Consider the following 24,781-nt stretch of genomic DNA (forward strand, 5'->3'; position numbering starts at 1 on the left):
TGATTGATTGATTTTTGGTGATTAATGCCACTTTTAAGCACCGCATTTAGGCTATTTCGTAGCTGCCAGTTTTTACTGGTGGAGTAAGCCGGAGTGCATGGAAAAAACCACCGACCTTTAATAGGAAAACTGACAATCCTAGTCAATTAAGATTGGAGTTGAGTGCACTCGCACGAGGGGGATTCGAACCCACAACCTCAGTGTTGACTGGCTAGTAATTATGGTCATGACAGTAGTAACTACTTAGACCACTCGGCCACCATGACCCTTCAAGAGGTGCATATACACTTATACAAATATAATTACGAAAGTGAAACTTTAAGGCAAATTGCCCAAAGTAGGACTGGAGAAAGTCATTTAACATGTACATACATTATTATATTGTAAGATTTACTTTAAGCCAAGTTAATAACTTTTTTTTTACCTCAAGCAGTTTTAGCAGATACCGTAAATTAATCTTGATTGAAATTCTCATTCAATAATCTTGAAACTGATATCAAAAAATATATTTAAAAGTTTAGATCAGAAAATTTTCATATTTTCCAATGAAAGGATATTGTGAAAGAAATCAATTAAATAAGTTTTAAAATTGTGTATTCCTCAGAAGACAGAATATGCAGTAAAATAATATTTAAAAACAAGTATTCATTGACACATGTAAATCACAATTTAGTTGGACATTTAAAATAGTTTAATCCTCAGGTCTAAATATTTCTCATTTTTAGAGGATTTAATTACACTACATATTTGTTTTGTTATAGTTATGATTTAAGAAAATCCAATAGAAATATTAAGTATGGTCATTGACTTCCATAATTAAGAAATACATAATCCAAGTATTCGATGTGATGTTAAATTAAATGACAAATTTAACTTACATTTACATACATGAATTATAGAACTAAATTTTAAAATGCACATGTACCCAAAATCAAAATATAATAGACTTTTGAATTTAAGTAATTTCTTTTTTTCCTACTATAAACTGCTGTCATCATGTTCATGACTGTACATGTTATGACTACAACAATATATTGGCTCACAGTAAAACAAATTTGTGCACAAAAGTCTCAATATTACTTAAAAAAGCTATTAAACAGTAACCTGAGACAGACAATGTAATGTCAATATCAGGAGGTCAGTGTATGAATACAATATTGAACAGACAAAAGTCACATCTACATTGTATGGGAGCTGTAAAATATTCAGACTATGTACTCAATTTTCTCATATATATATGAGTGTATATAATTTGTATTTCTTACAAGTACAATGAAATTTACATGTATACCATCATAAGCTTTGTTTTTCTTGGAATTATATTTTCAGTGGGCTGCTTTTTAGCTTCATTGTTTTTTTTCTAATTTTTTTCATTTCCATTTTTTAATATTAATTCAAAATTTACCCGCTTTTGATTAAAACAGAGTACCAGCTCTTTGGTTATGTTGGTATAATGACTTTTTGCTACATTTTTATATATATTTAAAAAGAAAGAAATGATTGTTAACTTATTTTTAACAATGTAAGAGGTTTCAGAGAAGATTACTCTATATATATTTTTTATTTCAGAATCCATATGACAGTTTTATGAGAAAGCACTTGGAGCACTATGGCTACTATACAGGTAATTCAAACACTTAATAACCTACCGGGCTATGTTCATTTGAAATATTTATCTATGCTATATTTTATTGATAAGTTATACTTTAATTTATAATATGTTGTAAAATGTTTAATGTTAAATATGAAGGCTTGAAGATAGTTGTTTATGGACTTTCTTACATGTTGGAACCTTCAAACCTTCAAACTGTATATGATAAAATTCAAATACTGTTATTTTGTTTGAAGTTTTTAAAGCCAGATAACTCGAATAATTCAAGCCCTTTCCGTGTCCGATTTTCTCCCACACGAGGGCTTGAACTCTTTGTGATCATTGGCCGCGTCGCCTGCTCTCTGTGAGAGAGAGCCAATCAGCGGCGATCAGGATATGAGTCTGCGCAACTCTCTTGAAATTCTCTTACCAAACACATGTGTTCAATTAACACAAATCCGATAATAATTAATTAACATCAATTAACATCAGTTTACATCATTTATCATCAATTAACATCCGGAACTCCTCCTTCTTTAGCTGCCAATTTAAATCAAAATTCCCATATTGCAAAGCGGTGTGAATTTTCCGGTTGACGGTCTTGATCGAGGAAGACGTTCAGGCGTTAATGTAGCCTTCGTAGATCAGCGGAATATAACGACTGAATTATTCGGGTTAAAAGCCAGAATGATTTATAGAGATACAGTGACAAAGGACAAAAGAATTAAAATGCCTACTAAGCAGTAATTGAATACAATATATAGCAAAGATTGATTTCTTCTCATTGAATCCCCATATATTTGTACAAAATAATTTTGACCTGTTGAAACGCTTCAAATGATATGAATACCACAATTCACCATGTTTTGTACATATAAACAGACACAAATACTCATCAAATATTGCTTTTATGTAAAAACATGTAAAAAGACTCTAATAAAAAAAAGGGATGCCATCATTCAGCCTGATATGTCTGAATCTTTTCGTCCTATTTTTTTTTATACTAAACATGTTAATGAAATATATATATTTTAAGAATTGATAGCTGTTCAATTCATTCATGAGGCATATTTTGATACTTTCTTGAGGCACTTTTTGTTTAGAATATTAAATATGAAAATCTTTTATCATTTACATGTATTAAGCAGTGTAATGTGATAATTTGTAGCCCATTGTTTTAAGAATTGGGATGATAATTGCATGATGTTACTTTTTAATTTATTTTACTATATGTTTAAAAGTTGACATTATATTGGCTATCAGGAAAACAGACACTTTCTCTATGTTGCAAATTTACATTTATATATCCTGTGAATTTAAAACAAAATTGTTACTTAATTGTATATTACTGTAATCTTTGGCTGAACATACATTTAACACATGTTTAAGACACTATTTCACTTAATTACCCAAAATTAAACAACGAAACTTGCAATAACATCAGTGGAAATTCATATGGACCTTTCTTTAGAAGAGCATCTTAGTGTCCTCAATTTGAATCTGACCAAGGCCCTTTATACTGCCTCCTCTTTAATATACTGGACCGATTGTAGTGAAATCATAAATACATGTGGACCCTAATAGGCCAATGGGGAAAGGGACAAACTATTGTTATTTTAGAAGAAAAACAAATATTTGTATACATGTATAACATTTCTTATCACAAAATGAGACAAAATTTATAGATATTGTACAAAGGTAAGTAGAAAAGACAAGAAAGCTAATTACAGAGAAGAATATAAAAGACTAAATGTAGCAGCAGTGGTAGGAGAGTTACCAGTGTTGGGCATGCTGGATCATAGGAGAACTGAAGAAACAAGATACAGATTCCAGACAGTTTTTTTCAGACAATTATTTGTATCTGTTTCTTTGTCTGTATTAATCATATGGCAATCATATAGTTTAGGAATACATGTATTCATTTTTGAGTTCTGAATATTACCATACTAAACTTATTCATTAACATTGTAAAAATTAGGCCTTTCAGTAAAAACTTTACTCAGTACAAAATTTCCGCTCGAAAAACAATTCCTGTATTTTTGTAAGTCCATGTTTTAGCCTTGCAGGAACAATGAAAAATAGATCTTTTATAAGAAACATCATTTTGTATTGACATAGCAGTCAGAACTAAAAGTATAAATTCAGTGCTGATCAAGAAGCATATGTGGCGATTATTTCAGCCTTTGCTAGTTGATGACCATGGGACTTTTTTTTTTATTGAAAATGAAAGTTCAGAAAATTTTGTTCTGAATTTGATAATGTTAATAATGTGATAAGTTATGATACAACTTATATTTATTATGTTTCAGTTTATTTACTATTGACCTTAAGATGTTTTTTGTTTATTTGTTTGTTTGTGTTGATGGGTTGCTTTCTCATGACATTTTTTCCATGTCTTCCTTTATATTTTGACTTAGCTATAATTAAATTACCCTTGACTAATGAAAATAACAGTTTTCCCTTCAGTTTTGAGATATAATTTTTTGTCTTTTGTTTTGGTTTCTGATTGTATGATTAGTAGTGAAAGCTATGTATCTGACTAAAGACAATTTTATAACCTTGAAGTTTCTCCACTTATATGTGCTTGAATTTCAATTTTGCTTTTAGAAAAAAAAAGGTGCAGTTTGTATGGAAATTTTATCTTCTAATTAACTGTCTGAATTATTAATGAGAGGTTATTGATTATTTGATACTGGTTACAGTTGTATGATATTTTATTTTAACTGTCGTTTTTTTTTTTTTTTTTAATATGTCCCAACACTATGACCCCAAATTATGGCAAGTTAAGCTTGGAGCACCTGTTCAAATTTTTATGGAATTGTATTTTATTTCAAAAGAAGATTATGAACTTACTTTAAGACCCAAATGAGTTTTTCTGTAAATGATTAGATTAAGACTTATGGCTTTGACTTACTAAATGTTTTCATATGAAATTTACAGTTGAAAATGTAATTTCTTTATACATGTATGAAAAATACTGGTTTCTTGAGATGGCATAAAATTTGTCAATATTTTCCCTGTATATAAAACCTACCCATGTTTAAATAAACAAAGAGAATGACTTGAAAGATCGATTTCTTAATTAATTTTAAGGGGGTCAGTACTTAACCAGCCTTGGCATAACTTTACCGCTTACAAGTACACGTACCATATTCAATTATGAAAGTTTTTGTTGAACATCTTTCTTGCAATTCATGAATGTTTTATAGATATATAGACAGAGTGTATGACATGTCATTAGTATCACTTGCTTTATTCAATGGTCATTGATATATGGATATTTTAATTTTTTAAACTTTGCTTTACAGTATTTGAATACCTACTGAACAAAAATAAAAGTAATTTTCAGAGCAGTGGAGCATAGAAGTTTTGTTTTTCATTTAAATGGAAACCAATGATTTATATATATATGACAACACAATTGAATTATAGATGCACTTTTAAAGTATGGCTTCATTGAATTTGATTTATTTTGAAATCCTTATTTCTCCTTATTGCATGTTCATTGCATGTTTCTTTTTTACTCTTAGAAATATAGTTATTTTATCTACATGTAACGTTAGATTTCAATTAAGTACTATGAATTTTATAATTTGCTGAACTATGTTTTAATCAATGTGATATATTTGTAATACATGTAATACTAACTAATACAAATAGCCAGCATAGTAGAAGTAAATTTTAACTTATTGTTTCAAATATTGATAACATTGAATTTTAAACACATATGTAAATATTTATCTGTTTGATAATGGACATGTTTATTGTTAACCTTTTAGTAATCTTATTTAAGTTATAACATGTAGGTATTTAAATCACACTTATCTTTCTTTGCTGGGCATGTAGTTCTAAGGAAACCGATATGAAATTAGGAATTATTGATAAAACTCATTGACTGATTCCAAATAAGTAGTACTGAAAAGACTTTGAAGTTTTTAATATGTCTGAACTTTTCTTAGGAATATTTCATTGTACTGTTTAAAGTTTGACTTGAAATATTTTGTTGATTTCTTGTTAATGTTACCATAGCAACTAAAGCCACAAATTCACCAAACCCTTTTTTATTTGGCTTTACACTTCAAACAACAAGTTTCCCTTTCAACAGAAAAAGAAAAAGGGGGTCACCGAAATTGTTTTCTTGCTACATATTAAAGTAATAGGTAATTTCACTACATTTTCTATTATAAAATTACTTTTTCTGATTTATCTCCCCTCCTAACTGAGTTGTTTCCCCTTATTTGGCAAAGTTGATTTTTTTTATCAAACACAAATATGTTTGTTTTTTTTTTAGAAATTACAGCTGTAAATATGGCAAAATACATGATGTTCTACATTTTCAATACAAGTCTTACACATCAATTACATACTACTCTCAAAATTTGCACATTTCATTAAAGATTTAGACCAATTGTTATCTGCTACTTCAAAATACAAGATGTAGGCCCCTTAAAGGGGACACTAAAACCCATTCTTTGCCTGTTTTGATTAAAAGTTCAATTTAAACATCATACAGTTTAAAACGACATTAGGTCTGTTGCTGGTCCCTTAATAAATTGTCCTTTCAAAAATGACAAATCATATAGTCCCAAATAGATATATATTTTTTTGGATTAGCTAAGATGATTGCTAACAAAAGCTTGTATTTATTTTGCTGAGCTCATCATTTATGTTGTTGAAAGTCTAATGGTTTGATGTAATATGCATTTTCTATTTTTGATATTGAAATTGTTCAGACCAGTGCTTGATTTGCATAACCTGAAAATGTGTAAAATTAATTGATTAATCATTTATTAACATCTTGGGATGTTTTTTGAATGCTTCCTGTAAATCGCTAAAAAGATCATGTAATCTCCTGCATTAATATTGATTATGTTGACACTTTGTATGTAAAATACATCAAAACATTACTTGGTGCCATGACAAAGCTTGGAATTGTTATAATTCTGTAAAAATCTGTTATTCAGTAGATGATTGTCATAGGGTCTAGGATATTTTGTGATTTTGATGAAAAATCAGGTAACATATAATTTTTATGCATTTGTAGTATCAAAGTATGAGTTTATAATTTGTAACTTTATTTATAGTCAGATTGTACAATTTAGGGGTAAGAAAAATGACAGCAGCAGCTAGCTAGCGTGCTGCAGCACTGTGATTTCTGAAATAATCAAGGTACATAATTGTGTATTCTAGTAAGTTTGAGCATATTTCAACAATGATGGTAAGATGACATGAATTAGATAGATCAGCATAAGCTTATCAAACAAAGAGCATTGTCAACATTGCCTATACAGTTTTTTTTTAAGTGTGTTTTACTTTTTGACACATGGTCATGTAAGGCTAAGTTGGAGGTTTTGTGTTCTGTGGAGTTAAACCGAAACCTTTTTCTTGCCTGTAACAATACAGACTACATGTATCTTGACCATATATACATGCTGTTTGCTTTTATTCCTGTTTGTGTGTAGATCTATTGTCGTGAAGGAGTGGGTTGTTGGTGAATTGTATGATCTGTAGTACTTTCCTATATTTTTGGTTATTCCTGTTTTATCAAAAGCAGAAGAACAACACTTACTATGTGTTTTTTTCTGAGAGTAGGAAGTTTTTCACTACAGTGAGTTTTAGCTAGTTACTAATTATTGATATACAGTGGATTTATTATTACTTATTAGATGCCAATTTTTGTGGGTTTCATGGGTACAGGTGTTCAATGAAATAAATCTTTCTATAGGCTTTAAATGCAGAGATTGGCTAAAACATGTAATCAAATATTCTGAAAAATACAAGTTTTCCTCAGTCCACGAAAAATTAATGCCCCCTTAAATAGATAAATGAATCCACAGTATATAGATTGTACCATAACATTCAGCTGATTAAGATATTATTTAACAAGGTAAAGTTATATTTTGAATTTCATCGAAATTTATTATACCCCATGCAAAGAAGTTTTTAGATAATAAAGACATACTACTATGTAATTAAATGTGCAAATCGACATGAAATTATGATTCAATTTTTTTTCTAGGAGTTACGCCCCTTTGAACTTATTTGCTTCAATAGACTACTGCAACAGTTTGTCATCGCAACTCCTCTGAAACCACACAACAGAATTTCTTTTCCTTATACAAATTTTTTTTCTTACAGTTTTTTTATTTCTCCAGTTACAATGTGGGGATAGGGGGTATGTGAGCGCGCTGACGAAGGTTCTTTAATTATCAAGATGTCTTTCTGTTTCAACTAATGACGGGTTACAGATGCGTTTCAAAAATTTTTAAGTAGGGTGGGGCCTGGTATGTTTGGAGAGATTGATTTGTAAAACATGTATGCATTTATCATATATTTAAGTAAGTAAGTAAGTAAGTAAATTAGTGACATGTGTAAATTATGTACAGATTATAAACATATGATATATGATAAAAATTAATACACCTGGCCCAATGGACCTATAAGTCACCTCAAATAAAATAAAATAAAATAATATGAATCTCCAGAAGGGAGGGGCTTGGTCCCCTGTCCCCCCGAAATATGTCTCATTAGTATATTCATAAAATTTGAGATTTAATGCAATCTTTTTGTGAACAAATGTCAGCTAGAGAGAACTAGTAGAAGAATGTTTTATGTCAAATACCAATAAGGTTTTTCGACTGGTTTTTGTGGTTCGTTCTTGTGTTGTACTGTTATACCACTGTCACGGGTTAGGGGAGGGTTGGGATCCCGCTGACATGTTTGACCCCGCCATGTTATTTATGTATGTGCCTGTCTTGAGTCGGGGGCCTGTGGTTCAATGGTTGTCGTTTGTTTATGTATTACATATTTGTTTTTCGTTCATTTTTTACATAAATAAGGCTGTTAGTATTCTCGTTTGATTTGTTTTACATTGTCTTATCAAGGCCTTTTATAGCTGACTATGCAGTATGGGCTTTGGTCATTGTTGAAGGCCATACAGTGACTATAGTTGTTAATGTCTGTGTCATTTTGGTCTTTTGTGGGTTTCATGGGTACAGATGTTCAATGAAATAAATCTCATTGTCTCATTGGCAATCATACCACATCTTTTTTGTTTTGTTTATATTTACACACCTCTAGCTGGAGGGCTTTCACTTTGATTGTGTTAGTGTACACACCTGTGTTTAATTTGAAAATTGTTAAGGATTTGGGACTTAATTATGATTTATTTATCAAATTGTTTACTTATTTTATCAGTAAAACATGTCAACATCGTCTAGAGTTGACTTTTGAATTTAAATATTGATTTGGATGAATATCTAACACCCATTTTGACATTATTGTACATATTACTCAGTTCTTTTTGTCAAAAGACAGGAGAAACTAAAGAGTTTGGGGACAAAATCCAGACAAAACTGTTTGCAAACAACTATCATTCTTAGGGATTAAATTTCTATTTTGGTTGCCCAATTTAAAAAATTTTATGTATTTTTTTTCTCTCAAGAGAAGGGAACTACTCATGTACCCCAAAAAGTTAGCAATTGCCAACATAAATTTTGTTATGCTAGAAATTATTGCCTGCATCTATTATACAATTTTTGAAAAATGAACAAAGATGCTAGATAAATTATTGCGATTTCAGGCAAGGATTCATACATATATCTATGTATACTATAAGATATATTAGAATGATTCAATGCATTTAAAGATTGTTGTTTGATAAATTGACATTCCTTCTAAAAACGAAATTGACATTCCTTCTAAAAACGACATAAGTTTGCATATATTGTTACTAGGCTCATATCTCTTTCTCATTTTAAAAAAAGAGTGGCTTTTGAAGATTTCAAAATACATGTGACTTCCATATTTCATTAATTCAATGGTTGTCTTTGATCTATGGCATTTTCAAGTGCTTAAAGCTATAGTCCTTGGTAATGCATTTAAACCCATACTAGCCTTGTTTAACTTTTAATACTCAAATGATTGAGATAAGTCTAATTGGTATAAACCTCACTGACCCCATACAATATATGATGATCTTATTTAATGATATTGGATGAATTATAATGATAACCCCATGTAACTAAGGAAACTTGTCAATTATTCAATATAAAGTCTTTCTGCAAGGATAGGACCTTCCATTTTTTTTTATCAGATACCTCCTCAAATTTTAGGGTGAAATTTCCATGAATAAAAACTCTGATGAATTTGATAATAAGAATCTTGAATGGGGGCGATTTCATTTGGAGAGGGGCTTGACTATATTGGATAAGGGAGTTTATAACAGTTTTAAAAGATTAGGACTAAAAAGTTAAAAAAAAAAAAAAAAGGCTTAAATTTAACTGTTTTATGATTCAAAATATGTTAATGCAAATGTGCAATTTTTGAAACTGAAAAATGATTTGTTTTGGAAAAACATTTCCTTTTTATCTCACTACGAAACTACTGATGTGAAAAAATATAATTGACATGAAATGATGCATGATTTTTTTTTGTAGAGAAGAACAATAAAAGGAAACAATTTACAGGAAAGTGTTATGGATGGATGGTTGGTTTCTTTTCTTTTATTTAAAAAAAATATCTATTTTATTTAAATTTTGATTAAGATTGCTTTAATCAATAGATGTTAAGATTAGAATGTTACAACCATGTGCAAATAAAGGAAATGTCTACCTCCATTACAAATTATGCACCCACTTAAAACAATCTATTTTCCAATAAAAACTGTTATCGATACATTTTATTTTTGTACCTATAATCTTTTCAATTAAATGTTTCCAGGAGATTGGACAAATTGTATAATATTGGTTTTCATTTAAACAGCTCATTTCTGAAGTGTTAAACAGGTTTATAAATACAGCTTATGATCAATTAAGCCTTGAGGGAGATTCAGCAATGATAACCTGTTTTGGGTTGTCTACATTTTTACAATACTAATATACTATTTTCAAATATATATTGCATTTATCTTGCAGTTTTTGTATTGGCATGTACCCATTCAAATATGAATTAATTCAATAACGTGATAAATTGCTCAGCGTGAAGTAATGTCCTTACAAATAAATGTTTTTTAAGGTCCAATGTCTCAATTTGTATGTGTCTAAATTGGTTCTATTGATAATTAACAAAACTATTATGATTTAATCAATGTAAGAGCCTTAGTATGAATTGATGTGAGGTTTGCTATTTAAAAAGACTTTGTCATATTTCGCTCAATGACATATTTTGTTGAACAGGATTAAATTTTGGACTGAATAAGTCTTTCATATGACAGTAGATTTTGGAGTTGTTACACTAGAAATGTTTTTTACTGGTTAAATATAATTTGATAACTCTTAATTTGACAAGATGTGATTAATTTGTGTAAAAAAGTGGCAACCGTGTGAAATTGTTTATCTATTTTCATAGTGTAGAAGTATTGAAATATCAATATGTATAACTGAAACATACAACAGAAAAAGGGTGAAAATTAATTGAACTTTTCTTGACATTCATCACCATCCATTGATTATTGTGAGATTGATTTTTATAATGAATGTGATTGCGTGCCATCGTTATGCCGTGATGTCAATACCAACACTTCAATAAGTGGCCGATCAGACTAATATTGAAGTGGTATACTTGACTGTACTTTTATTGTATGGATAGAATAAAATACTGACATGTTTAGAAAATCTGATGGAACGAGAGATTGATTTTTTAAATCATCATAACAAGGATTAATTCATTTGTCAGTAACTGTGGAATTTATTAAATGTTATATTTGTAAAGCGAATACCTTTTTTGAAGTAGATCTCAATATTGCATGTTAGGATTTAGAAAGTTTATAAAACTTCAATAGATGTTGCATGTTTAATATGCTTCACAAAGGTTTAACATTTTTCTTTATGTACAGTTTATTTAGGAAGAGATATACATATAGATAGCACATAATCAATTCTGACACGAAAATTGTACATCACTGATGCAAGAACTGTGAATTACTTTTTCCAATTCTTTTAAAAAAGGATAATATTTGTGTTTTGGATGTAGCAGTATATTGAAATTCTTGATGCATCCAATGGGCCGATCTCGAGTGCCAGAGACACCGTTAATCAGTGTTGAACATGAAAATCCTTGGGAAGTTAATCTGTCCTTTCGAGCTGTCAGTATTGCTCCCTGTAATGGTAAGGTTATGTTTAATCAGATGTAAATTATTTTCTCTCCTATTTATCTGGTAAAATTTTAAATAGAGAGTAGAAATGACTTTGTAAGGATTACATTTACGTATATATGTTCTTTTCAAGGTTACAGGAATTTTAAGCGGTTTTGAAATCAAATAAGTGGACTAGAAAATTTTCTGACAAAATACCACTGTTGTAGTTAAAGGTAAACAACAGAATTGTTTTTTTTTAAGTAGAAATGAAAACATAACACACAAATTAATGTCCTCTAACATGGATCAGCATATCACACTTAATATGTGTGAGAAAGTTTGACTTGCCGGTAATTGATTTTTGTTTTGTTTATGTTCCTTTCTTTGCCAAAAAATGGATAATCCTGATTAAGAGTCTTATTAAAAATGTTTGTAAAAAAACCTAAATGACTAGTAGTAACAAATATTAAGACTGATTTGTAGAGTTGTTTTGTAGAGTTGTTTTACATTTGTTGTTTATGTAGTGATATTAAGATGATAACACAATATTGACTGTTGTACCCCTATTTTTGACATTGTTACTCTTTGAGTATGTTTGTTTTGTTCATGCATCGTTGACAATGTAATGGAATTTGATGCGACTGTCATACAAGTGAGAGGTTTAGCTAGCTATAAAACCAGGTTCAATCCACCATTTTCTACATTAGAAAATGCCTGTACCAAGTCAGGAATATGACAGTTGTTATCCATTCGTTTGATGTGTTTGGACTTTTGATTTTGCCTTTTGATTTTTGATTTTCCTTTTTGAATTTTCCTCGGAGTTCAGTATTTTTGTGTTTTTACTTTTTTTTTTTGTAGTTTTTGGTTATTATTTATCAGATCATTTGGTTTATTTTTCAAAAATGAAATTCCATGAGAGGATAAAAAAGTAATTTTCAAGAAAGCATAATAAGATATCTTCTATTTTTAATTTTGTCTCAAACTTGCATGGTGTTTTGAATGAGGACATTATCTATTATAAATTAAGAACTTTAAAAAAGCGAATAGTTTTACACTTGAAGATGTTTTTAATGGATGCCATATAACATTTGGTTTTACAAGTATACCCTATTTCTTAGAAAAAAAGGGGGGGCTGATAAATACTATTAGCACTATATGTCTGTCTATAGTACTCTTTTTTTTATCTCATTAAAACTCAGCATGTTAACCTAATAAATGCTCACAATTATTTCTTACTTTACAGTATGCATTTACTCTGCTTGACATTTAAGTATCTTCTGATCAAACATTTAGCTTTTTTTATGAATTTTATGATCACTAGCCTGTCAAAAATGAGGTGTGGCAGTAGGGTTCAACACCTTTTTTAATTGACAAGAATTGCCAGTTAACCTGTCCGAGACATGTGGTCTCCTTGTGATAACGGCTCTTTCTGCCAATATAAATTAGTTGCCATGATATTGCCAAGAGTAAAATGGAAGGTGGTGTTAAAACACAATAAAATCAATCAATCAATCACAATGACATGTGTCTTATAAGTTTTAAGCTACATAACTTTCACCGCAATATCAATTTGATTTAGTTAAATTAGTTGAAGAGATATCTGTTTATTGATAGTCATTTTGTTGATTAGACCTGGAAATGGTATGAGACCCGATTGGTAACATAGTGATTTCCTATCAGAAGTCTCTTGAATGATTATCATTCTGATAAAATTACCTGGTTTTTTTTTGTATCTCTTTAAGAATTAACCTTGAATTAGTTCCGGAAATTAGTTGAAAAGAAACTTAGCAATGAAAGTTTTGTTGTTATAAACAGTCTTTGAAGAAATATAATAGAATTATTGATTCACCTGTTAGGGGTCTTAAAGTTTATGATTTTTGCACATGCATGCGTTATCTGACAGATTGTACATTTTACTGTCAATAAGATTGGATATGAATGGTCTTAAGATTTTATGATTTCTTGACATGTATTTCAGAATTAATAAAGTTTGTAAGATAATCAGACAAGATTATTGGAAAAGTTATATGGTTGTGGGACATGCTTTTCATAAGGTGTAATTTGTGGAATGTAGATTCACATCAAAAAGACCAACAGGGTTTACAGTTTTGTGTGTGTTATAAAGAGAATGTTTTTATTCACTTGAAAAAAAAAAGTAATTTGGTCCAGATCACATTATTTAAACTTTTTTTTATTGTTATATCACAAGTTGGTTTTCAATTTATTGAATATCTACGACTACAGTCTTATAAGCTGCACTTGTCTTTAACAAAATCCCGTTCATTTTCCCTCAACATCACCAAATCTGTTCTACAGTGAGCAGTATGAAGGATGCTACAAGTGAAGCAGGATATGTTTGCAGTTCCAGAGTGCCAGCAATCACCCTCAATTTTGTACCATTTTTATGTGTATACTGATAAATGGACTGATTTTTTGAGGTCAGCATGACCCCTATATACTGATAACAGTAATTGCAGGCCTATGTTTTGGGGAGTTAAGACGCCTTGCACAATCTGCACATGGTAATTCTTTATTTACATTTTCTACATTTCACATGACAATCTTAGACAGTTTGGTGTTGATGTAGCTAGTTACAACCGCATCTAATGGAAATCATTACCTAATCATTGCTAATGGATAACAAAATCTGGGCCTTCTTTTACTTTAGGGGTTCATATAAAGCTAAACTAAACTATCTTTTAACTCAAACCTAATAGCATATTTACCTGACGATATCAGGATATTGGTATTTAGTAAAATCTTAACTGGAATTTGTGACACAATTAGAATTCTAAAATTTATATAATAAAATGTAAACAACATGTCGAAATATTAAGGCTTGAAATAAATATATTTTTGGATAAGTTAATGCAAGCACACGAGGTGTATAGTGTCTTATACGATTACAGGTTTGTAATGTTTAACAACCATATTATAAAGCTTTGAAAGTCAAGTAGTTCGAGCATTTTTCTGAGTAAGTGTTAAAAAATTTTAAACAAATATTCTTTACTGTGTGGTTTTATTGATAATTTAGAATCTTCCTTGAAGGTGGTGCACAAATTCGCAGCTAAATAATTCGATTGATGTGTCATTTGTATACAAGAGTTATATTCCTTTGAACTTATGAGTCTATGTTCAATTCCATAAAGTCAATATGTTGATTGTCTTCCTTAAACAGGGTTATAATTTTTATCTTATACATGTAGTTTTTTTTATTGAATTTAAAATCGTTACAAAATCTGTAATGTACTAGATACTTGTATTTTTCATCAGTTTATCAAAGACATTTATGTATATCTATAATTTTTTTTATTTGTTTTGAAATGTTTAAAATTAAACTATACCAATATAAAGAATTTTTGAAATGTTTAAAATTAAATTATACCAATATAAAGAATTATTTTGTTTATCTTATAAATATGTTTTTGTTATCTGTATAAGTATTCATACCCAGTTTACATACGTCAAAAATAAGCAAGGTCAAATCTGCCTTCATCATCACTAACTTTCTTAGAGTGATGAGACAAACTGCAAAATCACAGATCACAGGCACTCGTTTCAGAATAAAAATTTCCTTTATTATACCTTAATATACCATTAAGGTAGATAGGGGGAAATATTCTGAAACAAGTGACTATGTCACAGAAAAAGCATCTTCCAAGTATTCATGAAATTGCTCTCTATTAAAGCCATAGTTATCCTGGAAATTATTAAAAAAAAACACTTTTCTCCTACTTTTAATCTGATGTACAATATGCCGGTGAAAAACATTAATTGTGCTGTCAAGAATACACTGTTTCAAGTTGTGGTATGCATAACAAATGTCCAACAGCATTTGTCCTTTTACTCGTAAAGGTATTTGTTTCCAAGATCGAAATTGTGTATACAATTATGCCAGAACTCAAATGAAGCAGAAAGCTGTGTATTTATCTGCTTTACTCAATCTCTCAAGACAAATATACAAAAATACAAGTGTAATAATGCCTAACACAAACACACAGTCAGATTGGGGACGTTAAATCCGATGCCTCGGGTAAAGAGAGTGCCACGCTCTTTGCACTTTAAGAACCCTTGCAACAACTCTTTGAGGGGTCCGTAGGTGGCCTGTTGCAAGGCAAAATTTCTGTCCCTATCCAATATACCCTCATTTTCCAGTGGCAGTCCAAATTTCCCCGACCATCATCCTAGATGGCCTCTATTATAACAACCTACCTATTTTATTTATTGTGAACTTGTTCTCGTCCTGAATATGCATGAAATATTTGCCACTGGATGTTAAGCAACCAACAATCAATCAATCAATCACAAACACACATATGCACAAACACAAAATAGTGCACCATAGCCACCACTTTATACCAGAAGCTTCTAACAGATGCTGAATGCTAGGGAGTAAAATTGTAATTGGGACCTACTCAAAACAATAAGAACTTTTCTGAAAAAGACTATAAATGAAAACAGAACTATATCATCTTCCCATAATGATTAAATGTAAGGAAAATTGACCAGAGTTATCTTACTTTAATCACAGAGAGGGGAAAGCAAACAATTTTTAATTTAAGCCTAATTAACATTAAAACAAGTTTCCACTAACAAATAAAGTTACCTTATTGAAATATAAGGACTTTGTTAGCTAAATCTATTAATTTTATTAGATATTATGAATTTTTATGACAGTAGAGAAACATGCTAAACCTTACCCTAACCCATACCTAAACCTTAAACTAGCGTAAACCCTAATACCTAAACCTAACCTAAAACATCCCTTAACAATAACCATAAATGAACCCTTAATCTTAAGTATCAGAACCCTTAAAGTAAAAGAAGGCCAAAATCCGACTAAATCTGCGAAGGGTAAAGTGGAGCAGGTCAGATCTTATTCCTTGGCTAGCAAAGATGGTTGTTCAGATACTTCAGGCAATAGGTCAACTACAATTGGTGTATGGGATGATTGTAAGGTGTGCTTTGTCATCGCAGGGTTTATCTCATCAAGTCTATGAAAAAGGCTCTGAAAAGCACTGGACATTTAATACATAGTTTATTGTGTGTGTGCAAATATATATACCAATGGGTTTGATAAAATCAAAGATTTAACCAGTTTATACCCGAACTCGAAAAGTAGTTGTTGTGAACATATTTCCAATGAAACCGGTCACTCAAAATTAAAACATGTTATTTTTGTTATGTATTTAAATCAGTATAGGGTGACTTTGTTTACTCGTGTATATATATATAAACTCATGAAGTAAGCTGTTTCCTCTGTATTCAGCACTGTCAATATTGTTTGAGTTTGTGATATGGTCTCACACAATACATATCTTTATGTTTATACTAGTAATATGTTATGGTTTGAACAAAACGGGATACTTTTAAAAATAGCTCTTCTTAAAGTTTATACAGAATTACCCGTACATTAATAATTGAAAATTGCATAACACCAGTTGAAGTTGGCTTGTAATAATTTTTTCTATTCCTTTCTAAAAGTCTGCATTGATGTATATTGTATATATTATTATTAAGATAAATATGTTATTCTAAATAAGTATGCAAATGTACTGTTGTTTGTAAAAGGGATGAAATAGTTTATGTTTAGAAACACTTGAAAAGGATTATGTAGAAAAATGTAAGCCTAATTAATATTCCAAGTTTGTATAAGGTTTGTTCATCAAACTAGCTGATGAATTAAATAATATTTCTTTTTGTAAAGGAAATATGAATTTTCTATGATTGAACACAAAGAATTAATTTGAAAAAATGAAAAATGATTGTGCGGTCTAAATAGCCTTTTATATATATATATGGAAGTGTTTAACGACCTTGACTGGCTATACAGCCCTTGCACGGTCGTTCCTTTTACATAAGACGAAGAAGTGTAAAAACAACCTATTCAGGTAGAATTCAATGTTGTTTGAATGTTTGTAAGACGTAATTGAATTTATGATTATTAGTTTTCTGTGGCGCTTTAAAAAAAGAAGAGATTTATATGTAGACTTGAAAAAAGGAACCTAAAAGAAAAAAGATAAAGAAATATTCATTTGCACAAAATGCTGGCATGGGCAGATTGTAATTTTGCTTAGCAATGAACCATAGGGGAGCATGATAATATTGATAAGATTATAAGGAGTGATTGGGTACTATTTAAATACTAATATTCTACCATTTGTCCTTTAAATGATATTTATCAAATTAAATTCAATAAAGTACTGACAACCTATTTATTTTATATATTTGTAGTACAACTTAATTTGATTAAAACTTGAAAATGTCTGTCCTTTAAATTTTTATGTCATTCTTATGGAAGTACACCGGTGTTTAACTGCGTTTTAGAAGTTTGCACTTCACTCATGTGTCTGTATAGTTAAAGGTGCAGATAAATATGCAGTGGGATTAACCTATATATTGTCATTCATATGTAAAGACATATGTCATTTTTTCTTTTACAACTTGAACAGAATATTGCAGAAATCTGTTAGTTTAGGAGGCAAACTACTTGTCTTTGACAGTTTAATTAGGTCTAAAGCTTAAGAACAGTTATAGTATAAAAGTAGAATTTTTATATATAAAGGCTGTATTGTCAAATTTTTTTTTTCTTCTCAAAAATTCAAAATTTGAATTGAAAGCTATGAGTTGTGTCAAATTTCAGGGAGGAATCAAAGATTAGCTCCCTTGATAGACCCCCCAACAGTTCAGCAAGATGATGAGGCTGAACTAGACTCAGGTATCAAAAGAGTTTGACTGAAGTGTGGTTAGTCTGGCCAGTTCTTGTAGAATTTTGTTTGAAATGTATATTCTGTTGAATTGATAACATTTTTCAATGCTGATTTATTACGTTTAAGCATGCTCATTTTGTTATCTAGAGTATGATTACGGAATTGTTTTGATAGAATATGCTAGATACTGTTTGTAGATGCTAGAATGTATTGCATGCACAGTTATGTGAAAACTGACAAATGTTGAAAAATATGTGAGTAAATGTGCTGATTAACTTATTTTTGTCAGACATGAGAAAGAAATAATGAATACATTTTTGTAATTGTTAAATCGGCTTAAATGATTGAAGAATATTTTGTTTTAAATATTTTTTTTTTTTATTTGGTGAAATTTCAATTGAATTCTGTTTTCCAGTGAAAACAAGAAGTTAATAGTTATTGAGAATATTGAAAAAAGTTACAATTAAGTTATATCAATACTTCAAGTTCTTGTGTAAATTTGATGTCACAGTGTTGATTTGTATAAAGTTTTATGCTGATATTTAGTTAAAAACAGCATCACAAAATCATGGAAAGAATTTGATATTTTGTGAAAACATAACTCTACATCATTTTATCAAAAAATGTATTTAAAAGATTTTGCTGGCCTTTACAGAGGTCTAAATGCTCTGTTTTACTGGACAATTTAAACAAAAATACTAACTGCATGATCTTCATATTTACATACCAGTTTTCACATAAAGGAAGTGGTACATTTGTTTTACAGATGAAATTTATAAAGATGACTTAAATAAGTGGATGAAAAAGAAATATTACCATTTGGTAAATTTGAACCCTTCCTTTTCCATATCATTTTGTAATCTCTCACTATATGGTTCAGTTGTGGCCAAAGGGACATAACTCTAGAAGTTTGTGTATTCTGCAGTCTAATAAAACTGTATTCTCTTTCTTTTTCTACTCTAGCAAAACATTTGCCTTCTCTGTTTAGAAATTATCAGTATCTTGTCAAAAGTTTAATATCAAAACCCTCCTGAATACATTTCAATTATTATTTAGTTTTTCTGTACTCTATCTTAATTACAAATAAACAATTGTAAAGGACAAAAAGTACTTAGTTATCCTTGTCTCTCCATTTAGCACTTTTTAAAAATAAATAACACATTTAGAAACTTTGTACCTGCACTTATTTTATGAAAAAATAATGTATAATAAATAACTTTATTTTTTAGGTATGTATGGGAACATTTACAATTATTGGCATTTACAACATGATTTTCAACTCCTACTTTATTGTAACAGCCATTAATGTTTTTTCAGGTCGTAACCAAGGTTTCCGTCACAATTTTTCCTCCTATGCAGAATGGGAAAAGACATACGGGTATAACATAAGTAGTGACAGCGGTAGTGAAAGTGATAATGATGATTCTGACTCAGAAGGCAAGAAAAATGGAGGTAAAAATTCAAATCTGAAAGAAAAATCTATCATGTCACACAAGTTTCTGTCAGGCAATTCTTTATAGACTGTCTGAATTTATGTTGACAACTCCTGTTTGGAGAGGATTGTTCTTGAAAACTCTGGTATTCTTTTATCCTAGATCTGGCTAAGAGTTTATGAAGAAGGATTAAGTTATTGAGACAGGGGCCTCTGAGGCAGTGTGGTCTCATTAGTTGAAAAGTTCTGTTTACCATCCTATCAACACCAAGGTTTTGATTTCTAATTCCTCACTTGGAAGGTGCACTACACTTCAATCTTTTAAAAATAATTGTTGATCTGTGGTTCTCTCCATGCACTAAAGTTCCTTTCACCAATAAATACTAACTACAAAGAAATAGTAAAATAGTTCTGATAGTTGTGTTACTATCATGTATTAATCAATTTAGTTAAAGAGACAGATATATTAGTCAAAGATTTAGGGACGACATCAAAAGTTCAATGTAGGATAAAAAACTTAATTTACATAGTTTGTTCACTGACCTCCCAACCCCTGCTCAACTTAATTTGGGAAACATTGATTGACCATTTGGGATACATGTAAAATCGATGTCAATTTAACAAAATTTGCAGCAAGTTTATCCTCACCTCAAACTATTTGATGTAAGTTTTTTTATCCTACATTGGGCCTAAATTAAAATATTGTTTGTTTGCCCTTTTCCGACCCTATGTTTTGAAACAGGGTAGGTAGGTAGGTAAAATATTTTATTTTTCTTTCCCGAAAAATAACTTAGCTTGGTACATTAGTATGCTTTTGCTAATAAATTTCTGGGACTATTAGACTAGTATAAAGTCCCAGAAAGTTTTGAAAAAAAATATCATGTAGAATGTGAAATTATTTCATATGCACTACTATTTTGTTTTCAAATATCAAAATATAGGGCTGTGTGGCATATTTTCAACATTAATATGCCTGGAACTTCTAAGAGTTTTAACTTACACTAATATTCTGTACTACGTACATTGTACGCTTACCTCGACCTAAAGGTGTTCTGTAAGAGATAACTTTGTCCTGGTAAAATATATCCAGGCAGACATACATTACTAGTAGAAACAGTCCCTAGAGTGTTTAAATGTTCGTGTGTGCCTGGGTTTCCAATAAAAATGATACAAGACTTGAAACTCAATTGTCACGTATTTTTCATCACATTTATAAATGATCTGTATGGAAAAACTTGGCGATTTTACTGCCAAATATTCTCCACTTTACAGAACTTTGGTTCATGTCAGATATAAATAATATATTCAATGCTTGTTGAAGGCATCGGTAACATAATCATCCTGATCCACTGATCACTAAAGGCCATTCCTACATAGGATACCAAGTCCGTTTACAAAATATTTTATACACACGTTGATAATTTTGTATTTGACGAACTTTTTTTTTAATGAACCGTACTCTTCAAGTATAAAGACACAGAGTAACATTCGTCATATCATGATTTCAAACAAATGCTAAGATACTCTAATTGCAAGTGTTCATGTCAAACGCTCACGTGATACCAAACGGACTAGACCTTATCCGGGAAAGATAAAACCCAAGGATTCCGGTAAAAATGTTTTTAGCGGGAAATACGAATATAAGATTATTTGTAGGAACGGAAAAACAAAATAGAATAAAATCTTGTAGGTAAATACAAATAAAAGATTTTCAGGCGGAACGAATTTATAGGGTCGGTCGGTAAAGGGCAAACAAACAATATTTTAATTTAAACCTTGATCTTTTGATGTTATCCCTTATTGTTGAAGAACTTTCCTTAATTGAATTTCATTCATACTGTTAGATCTGCAGCCACTTTAGTCTCTTTCAATCTTCAATTTCCTATCTACTAAGTTAGTTACTGAAGTAAGTTTTCATAACATCATCACCAAATTTTATCTTTAGTCCCTATCCTTACAAAACATTCAAGTTTGTCAATTTCAATGACTTTTTTTAATTTATGGATAAAACTTTAAAATAAAACACTTTGATTTTAAATTTTGTTTTACTACCATTGTCTGGTCACTTTACATAATAAGCTGTAACAATAAATTAAATTATTCACCTTTAATATTAAAATCACTCATGAAAATCAAATGACAGTTTTAAGTGATGAAGGGTAGGAACAATGAAATTTTTACATTTATGCCAGGAAGGTCTGTATATTTTGATTCTTTATATATTAGAGAAAGTAAGTAAGGAGTAATAACAGAATGTTTTTTTCTGCTAAATTTTCAGACAATTTTTTTCTTCGCATTTATGAATTTTGCATTTCTGTTAAAAACTGGTGATCTTTCCTTTCAAGTTCAGGAGGATTTATTTAAAATTATAATTGTGACATAAAATGACGAAAGGGGTGCTAAACTATCTTTGACTACCCTTGAGGGTCTGCCCAGGTTGGTAGAACATAGAACGATATTTAAAATAGTTCTCTCAGGAATTTATATAATCCATTAGGATTTCTACTCTTACTTTTAATCAATTACAAACAAAAGTGAACCAACGCCTGGTGAGTCTGTAGTATGGTAGAGTCCATAAAGTGGATACCCGAGGGTATGCAGGGTCGTTATGATAAAAACATAAAATGTAGAGAGTCTTATAACAACAACACTTTAGGGACTGCTGCAGAAAATTTATTGATCGACATGTTTCGGTGCCTAGGGCACGGTCATCAGGATAAAAACAATACATAAAATCATGTTGAAGTAAAAAATCGGGTTGTTAAAATTTAAACGTCACAATGTTACAATGGTAAGTAACGTTATTAATAGCAACGTACTGAAAGTGAAAGTGAAAGTTCATTGTAAGTATGTAAATAAACTATAAAAAGAAATTAAAAATAAAATGTTTTTGTTGTGAAAATGGTACGGAATTGCTGATAAAATGTCGTCTATTTTGGGGAAGAAAGTTAACAGAGCATTCAGACCACACAACCTATACAGTACAACTTATTGTATAATTCTTTCCACGATGCAAGAGGACAAACACATGTTGGCAGAATAATTTTAACAAACATTTTCACAACAAAAACATTTTATTTTTAATTTCTTTTTATAGTTTATTTACATACTTACAATGAACTTTCACTTTCACTTTCAGTACGTTGCTATTAATAACGTTACTTACCATTGTAACATTGTGACGTTTAAATTTTAACAACCCGATTTTTTACTTCAACATGATTTTATGTATTGTTTTTATCCTGATGACGGTGCCCTAGGCAACGAAACATGTCGATCAATAAATTTTCTGCAGCAGTCCCTAAAGTGTTGTTGTTATAAGACTCTCTACATCTTACTTTAAATGTTCAACTGTGCTGAACATTTGAAGAATTTTATAGAAAAGCAACTTAATCTAACAACCCAAATAAAGATAACTATCATTTATAATTTCCACATGTTAGAATGCTAATTTTAAAATCCTAAAAAAATATAATGAATGTATGAGGAATGCAAAAACAACTAATGTAAAACTCAGTCAGCTTATATTTTTGAATTATTTCCCTTTGGTTGGACCTAAATGATTATATTATACTGTACATGTAATTGATTTTTTAGACTCAAGGAGAAGGGTCAGTTTCTACAGCATATTTATGAGCAGTTGGTGTTGTTCAGTGCAGCACACTAAAATGTCACAAGCCTTTCACTTAGATTATATAAATTTTAAGGCAATTTTTGGAATTATTTAAATAAATTTAATTTTTCTGATCATTCGTTCTTGGTCTTTTAATATGGAAAAAAAAAGGAAAAACTTAAAAGACTTCTTAAGGCTAGAGAAAATGAGAAATTCACTTATATTAGCGTGACAGTTTTTCTCAGAACTAGGACATCTCATGTCTGCTTAAGTGTCAATATATCCAAAAATAGGTATTGCAACTGATTTTTTAACCCCCAACAATCAAAATGGAGTATACTGTAGGTGGAATAATCTTCTGCCTATCTTTCTTTCCATCCACATGTCATTGATTAATGATTTGTCTGGATTACAGGTACTTAATAGTTTTCAAGCTATAACCTCAGTCTTCATTTGTTTTACCATATTTATCATTTGTGAAAGGTTGTTAGAATTCTTTTACAAATTACAGATGGTTGAACTTGCTCAATATTTTTATGAATTTTTCATATCGGTTTCTCATTTTTTAGCTAATTCCTCTTATGATTATCAGAGCAAAGCTGTTAAAGACAGTGTAATTCCTTACTTGTCACATATGAGGCAGAATGTTTAATTCTTGGAATCATGAATATCTAAAAGACAGAAAATATTTAAGAAACTATGGATTGACTTCCAATTTGTCATGTCCATGTTATGTTTATTGGCTTTTATGCTTCTGTTTCGGTAAAAGTAGATCTTCAGTTTACTATTTGAAATTTATAACGCATGTTTTGAATTAAAATTTTCTATATGCTCTACAATTAAAATATCTGCAGTTGTTAGTTATGATTTAAAGGGATTGAAAAAATTTACATATGGTAGATATGGATATGCACTTTGGACTGAATATTAATTTAACGAGACTTTAAGAGGTCTAGAATTTCAGTCTGTATTTTATCATACCTATGATCTACATTGTTTTACAGATTTGTAACAGGTTTATTATTCAATCCTTTTAAAAAGTAACAACTACAAACAATAGAAAAGAATTAGAACATACCATTAGCTTGTAAAATTAAAACAAGATTTGTAAAGCCAATATATATTACTATACTGACCATGTAATTTGTTTTTGACTACAGCCCTGTTAAATGAACATTATGGTATGCCCTAAAAAAGTTTATTAAAACATTAGAATGTGATTTTGGTTTCACCTATATGCCCTTGTTACCAGGCCTTAGCAGTATCTATGATACCAAAATACTTTAAATTTGGCCAAATCTAAAGGTTTGTCATATGCAAACATGATTTTAAAATTTTGTTTTATTACGTTCTCAAGATT

The 24,781-nt window shown here is 30.0% G+C and overlaps 1 protein-coding gene across 1 annotated transcript in view; it reads left to right on the top strand.

Moving 5' to 3' along the window:
* The window catches only part of LOC143082692 (uncharacterized), a 106,857-nt gene that overhangs the window by 1,204 nt on the left and 80,872 nt on the right, over positions 1-24,781 (top strand). The window contains exons 2-4 of the mRNA XM_076258504.1: positions 1,570-1,624; positions 18,310-18,384; positions 19,694-19,828. Of these exons, the coding sequence (XP_076114619.1) occupies positions 1,570-1,624; positions 18,310-18,384; positions 19,694-19,828 (265 nt within the window). The remainder of the gene's footprint in view (positions 1-1,569; positions 1,625-18,309; positions 18,385-19,693; positions 19,829-24,781) is intronic.

Source organism: Mytilus galloprovincialis, chromosome 7 (genome assembly GCF_965363235.1).
Source record: "Mytilus galloprovincialis chromosome 7, xbMytGall1.hap1.1, whole genome shotgun sequence".
NCBI lineage: Eukaryota > Metazoa > Mollusca > Bivalvia > Mytilida > Mytilidae > Mytilus > Mytilus galloprovincialis.